The sequence below is a fragment of the Sylvia atricapilla genome, unplaced genomic scaffold (assembly GCF_009819655.1).
Source record: "Sylvia atricapilla isolate bSylAtr1 unplaced genomic scaffold, bSylAtr1.pri scaffold_85_arrow_ctg1, whole genome shotgun sequence".
Lineage (NCBI taxonomy): Eukaryota > Metazoa > Chordata > Aves > Passeriformes > Sylviidae > Sylvia > Sylvia atricapilla.
The window spans coordinates 40,386-45,654 of NW_027077166.1; the positions used below are offsets into that span (position 1 = coordinate 40,386).

Sequence of the window (5,269 nt, forward strand, 5' to 3'; positions counted from 1 at the left end):
GCCGCCTCCAGCAAAGCTCGGGACGCGCGGAGCCGCGCTTTAGGATTGCTTCAGGCGCTTGCGGGGCGGGCCCAGGAAGGGGCACTGCGCCGAGGCCAGAGAGCGGTACGCCTCCGCCACCAGGTGCGGGTGGGACACCACCATGGACTTCCAGCCGGACGTCTCCATCACGTCCGAGGCGTGGCTGAAAGGGACGGAGAGGGGTCAGGGAGTGGGGAATGGGGATGGGGAAAGGGGATGGGGAATGTGGGAAAGATTGGGGGAATGGGGATGGGGGAATTGGGATGGGGAATGTGGGAAAGATTGGGGGAATGGGGATGGGAATGGGGGAAAGACTGGGGGAATTGGGGAATGGGGGAATTGGGATGGGAGAATTGGGATGGGGAATGGGGGAAAGACTGGGGGAATTGGGTAATGGGGATGGGGAATGGGGAATGGGATAAAGGGGAATGGGGATGGGGTAATGGGGATGGGGAATGGGATAAAGGGGAATGGGGATGGAGGAAAGATTGGGGGAATGGGGAATTGGAATGGGGAATGGGGGAAAGACTGGGGATGGAGAATGGGAATGAGACTGGGGAATGAGGGAATGGGATAATGGGGAATGGGAATGGGGGAAAGATTGGGGATGGGGAATGGGAATGAGACTGGGGAATGGGATAATGGGGAATGGGAATGGGGGAATTGGGGGAAAGATTGGGGGAATGGGGAATGGGAATGGAATGGAATGGGATAATGGGGAATGGGAATGGGGAATGGGGAATGGGAATGGGGAATGGGAATGGGGAACAGAGGTAAAGATTGGGGGAATAGGGAATGGGGATTGGGATAATGGGGAATGGGGACTGGGGAAATTGGGATCAGGGATTGTGATAACTGGGAATAGGGACTGGGATAATTGTTTCAGGATCAGGGTCAGGGACTGGGATAATGGAGAACAGAGACTGGGATCAGGGACGGAGGTAACCAGGAGCAGAGCAGGATTAGGGATTGAGATAACCAGAAAAAAAAAACGGGATCAGGGACTGGGATAACTGGGAGCAAACTGGGATCAGGGGCCAGGATAAAAGAGGAGCAGCCCCCAGGCTGTGCCCAGGGCCCTGAGGAACTCGGGGCTTTGCTCCTCCTGGGCTCTCTCAGGTGCCTGAGGGCCCATTCCAGGTTTGGGGCCTGGGAGGAAAAGCTGCAGCAGATTCCAGGTGGGATGGCAGAGCACGGAGCAGGAATGGCAGAAATCGATATGAAAAGCTCCGGGAGGAGCCGCACCGAGCGCCGGAAGTGTTCCATTTATTAAAGCTTGGCAGGGATCGGTCCCTCGGCATCAAACCACGGAATGCTCCGGGCTGGAAGGAGCTCCCCCGGGCTCCTGGGACACTGCCAGCGTGGTTTAGGGGCACAGCCCCCTGACCCTCCCCTGCCCCAGAGGCCAGAGCAGCTCCTGGGCTGTGGGAGCCCTGCACAGGGGGAACAGGGCTGAGCCGGGTTTGGGCAGCCCCAGGTGAGGAGTGATGGATAAACCACGGCAGGGAACTCAGGAATGACAGGGGGAGCAATGGAGAGGGGCAAAGGGAAAAGGAGAGAGGGAATGGAGAGGGGAAAAGGAAAGGGAAAGGGGAAAAGGGAAAGGGGAAAAAGGAGGAGGAAATGGAAGGGGAAAGGAAAGGGGAAAGGGGAAAAGGAGAGGGGAAAAGGAAAGGGAAGAGGGAAAGGGGAAAGGGGAAAAGAGAAAGGGGAAAAGAGAAAGGGGGAAAAGAAAGGGGGAAAAGAAAGGGGGAAAAGAAAGGGGGAAAAGAAAGGGGGAAAAGAAAGGGGGAAAAAGAAAGGGGGAAAAGAAAGGGGGAAAAGAAAGGGGGAAAAGAAAGGGGGAAAAGAAAGGGGGAAAAGAAAGGGGGAAAAGAAAGGGGGAAAAGAAAGGGGGAAAAGAAAGGGGGAAAAGAAAGGGGGAAAAGAAAGGGGGAAAGGGGAAAAGGAAAGGGGGAAAGGAGAGAGGAAAGGGAAAAAGAGGAAAAGGGGAAAAAGGGAAAAGGGGAAAAGGGAAAAAGAAAAGGGAAAAAGAAAGGGGAAAAAGAAAGAGGAAAAGAGAAAGGGGAAAAGAGAAGGGGAAAAGAGAAGGGAAAAGGAGAGGGGAAAAGGAAAAGGGTAAAAGAAAGGGTAAAAGGAAAGGGTAAAAGGGAAAGGGAAAAAGGGAAAAAGGGAAAAAGGGAAAAAGGGAAAAAGGGAAAAGGGGAGGTTTTGCCCATCCTGGAGCAATTACTCACTAATTAATGAAGTCCACGGCCTGGGTTTTGAGCTGGTCTGCGCTGTGCAGGTCGGCCAGGATCAGGATCTCAGCCGCGTTCTCCACGGACAGGTTACTGCAGAGAGCATCCTCACACATCACCTTCAGCCTCTCCAGGGCATACTGGGGACAAAAACATGGAATGACACCCAAAATCACAGCCCAAATTACCCCTGGGTGTCCTCACACATCACCTTCAGCCTCTCCAGGGCATACTGGGGACAAAAACACGGAATGACACCCAAAATCACAGCCCAAATTACCCCTGGGTGTCCTCACACATCACCTTCAGCCTCTCCAGGGCATACTGGGGACAAAAACACGGAATAACACCCAAAATCACAGCCCAAATTACCCCTGGGTGTCCTCACACGTCACCTTCAGGGCATACTGGGCACAGATCCATGGAATTTTAGTCCTGGAATTACTCCTCCCCTTGAGGAACACTCCAGGTTTGGAGCCAGGGATGTTCCATGCCCTGATCCATGGGTGGGATCCCTGCCATGGGATTGGCCCCATCACCAGAAATCGATTTCCTGATTGATTTTGGGCTGTGGCTGAGCTCTGGCCCTGTGAGGATCGGGCTGAAGTGCAGAATTCCAGCTCTGTGAACCCCATTTTCCCCGAAGGCTGGCTGCTCACAGAGACAGAGCACTCAACAGAGTTTTCTCTGGCAAAATGGAGAGGGGCAAATCAAATTTCTTTGCTAATCTGTCTCAATAAATAAAGCAGTTTATGGGGCCAGCCTCGGGTTTGGATAATTGCCTGTCAGAGCCTCAAATGTAACAAATAAAGCCAAGCACTCTCCAGCTGGAGATGGAACATTCTCCTCCGTGGAGCTACTTTTTAAATTCCTTTTTTTTTTTTTTTTTTGCTACAAATAACTCATTTTTAATTACATTGTTGGCCCAGAGTGGCCACTCCAGGCTCTCTCAGCAGCAACATTTCCCCTTCCTCCTTTTTGAATTCCACCTCCCGCACTGGGAGCTCCTGAAGATGAATTTTGGGAGCTAATTACAGCTTTTTTTTTTTTTCCCTAAGAGACAGCAGAGCTCAGAGGGAGCAGCCTCAGTCCCCCGGGGTAAATGTTGGATGTTTTTGTGTGTTTTCATGGAGGAGGTTTTTGGTTTTTTCTCTTTTTTTATTCCTGCTTTTTTAAGGCTGGGAAAGGGAAAGCAAAGCTGCATTAAAAGGCAGGAGAAGTGGAGATTAAAGCTCTGCCTCGCCCTCAGTCAGCACCTGATAATGGTGGATAAATAATCAATTTATCCAGTCTGGGCAGCCCTGGGATCTCCTGGTGGGATTCCTGCCCCAATCCCAGCTGGAATGGGGCTTTTCACCCCGTTTTGGGATTGGAGCCCCAAGGAATTCCAGCTGGAATTCCAGCTGAGAGCACCAGGGAATTCCTGCAGAACCCCAGGGAATTCCAGCTGAGAATCCCAGGGAATTCCAGCTGAGAGCCTCAGGGAATTCCAGCTGAGAGCTCCAGGGAATTCCTGCAGAACCCCAGGGAATCCCAGCTGAGAGCCTCAGGGAATTCCTGCTGAGAGCTCCAGGGAATTCCAGCTGGAATTCCAGCAGAACCCCAGGGAATTCCATCTGAGAGCCCCATGGAATTCCATCAGGAATTCCAGCAGAACCTCAGGGAATTCCATCTGAGAGCCCCAGGGAATTCCATCTGAGAGCCCCAGGGAATCCCAGCTGGAATTCCAGCAGAGCCCCAGGGAATTCCTGCAGAACCCCAGGGAATCCCAACTGGAATTCCAGCAGAGCCCCAGGGAATCCCAGCTGGAATTCCAGCAGCTCCCAGGCCCAGCAGGAAACCTCCAGCAGTTCCCCTCCTGGATGTGCAGAGCCTGCAGGAGGCAGGAGCAGAAACGTTTGTCCAGACCCAGCACAGCTCCGGGGCTTTGGGAATAACCACATGGAAAAAAAAACCCAAAATCCCAAAACCATCCCTGGGTCCACTCTGTAATTGTCTCCTCAGCCCAGCTCAGATCACACTGAACAGCCTCTTCTGGGAGCTCCAAAAAATCCTTAAAAATGAGCAGCAGAGCAAAAAAATTCCTGACGGTTTAATGGGAAGATGTGCAGCAGAGTCCTCGGGAAGCCCCAAAAACCTTTCAAAAGGAGCAGTGGAGACAGAAATCCCTGCTGGGCTCCAGCTGTGCAGCTCCAGCTGTGCTCTCTGATGGTCCAGCTGTGTCTCCAGGTTTCCCTGAGAGCTCCAATTCCAAGGAACCCGCCCACTCCGTGGGAAGGAAATCCCACAGCATTCCCAGCTCCTCCAGCGTCCCGAAATCCCAGATTTACCTTGTCAGCAGCTGCCAGCAGATCATCAGCCATCTTGTCCAGGTTTGGGGCCTTCCCGGTGTAAATGAAACACATCATCTCCTTGAAGACCTCGGGCTCCACGTCGTTGATCTCCACACGGTTCTGCGAGGGGCAAAGGGAGAGTTTGGGGGGCTGCCCAAGGGGCCCCAGAGATCCCCCTGCCCCAAAACCCCTCAGTGCCACAGGGAAAGGGGGACAAGGGGCTGAACCTGGGAAAGAGGGGGAAAGAGAGGGGAAAGGAGAGGGAAAGAGGGGGAAAAGAGAGGGGAAAGGAGAGGGAAAGAGGGGGAAAAGAGGGGGAAAAGAGGGGGAAAAGAGGGGGAAAAGAGGGGGAAAAGAGGGGAAAGAGGGGAAAAAGAGGGGAAAAAGAGGGGGAAAAGAGGGGAAAAGGAGGGGAAAAAGAGGGGGAAAAGAGGGGGAAAAGAGAGGGGAAAGAGAGGGGAAAGAGAGGGAAAGAGAGGGAAAGAGGGGGGGAAAGAGGAGGGGAAAGAGGAGGGGAAAGGAGAGGGGAAAAGAGGGGGGAAAAGAGAGGGAAAGAGAGGGGAAAAGAGGAGGGGAAAGGAGGGGAAGAACAGGAGGGGAAAAAGGAGAGGGAAAAAGAGGAGGCGAAAAAGGAGAGGGGAAAAGGAAGGGAGGAAAAGCGAATCTGTGGATGGA

At 53.1% G+C, this 5,269-nt stretch overlaps 1 protein-coding gene across 1 annotated transcript in view; it reads right to left on the bottom strand.

Annotated features, from left to right (window-relative positions):
- The window catches only part of LOC136375080 (speckle-type POZ protein), an 8,370-nt gene continuing 3,101 nt past the window's right edge, over positions 1 to 5,269 (bottom strand). Inside the window, exons 2-4 of the mRNA XM_066340446.1 lie at positions 4,592 to 4,714; positions 2,259 to 2,401; positions 1 to 184 (exon numbers count right to left, since the gene is read on the bottom strand). Of these exons, the coding sequence (XP_066196543.1) occupies positions 40 to 184; positions 2,259 to 2,401; positions 4,592 to 4,669 (366 nt within the window). The 5' untranslated portion in view covers positions 4,670 to 4,714 and the 3' untranslated portion in view covers positions 1 to 39. The remainder of the gene's footprint in view (positions 185 to 2,258; positions 2,402 to 4,591; positions 4,715 to 5,269) is intronic.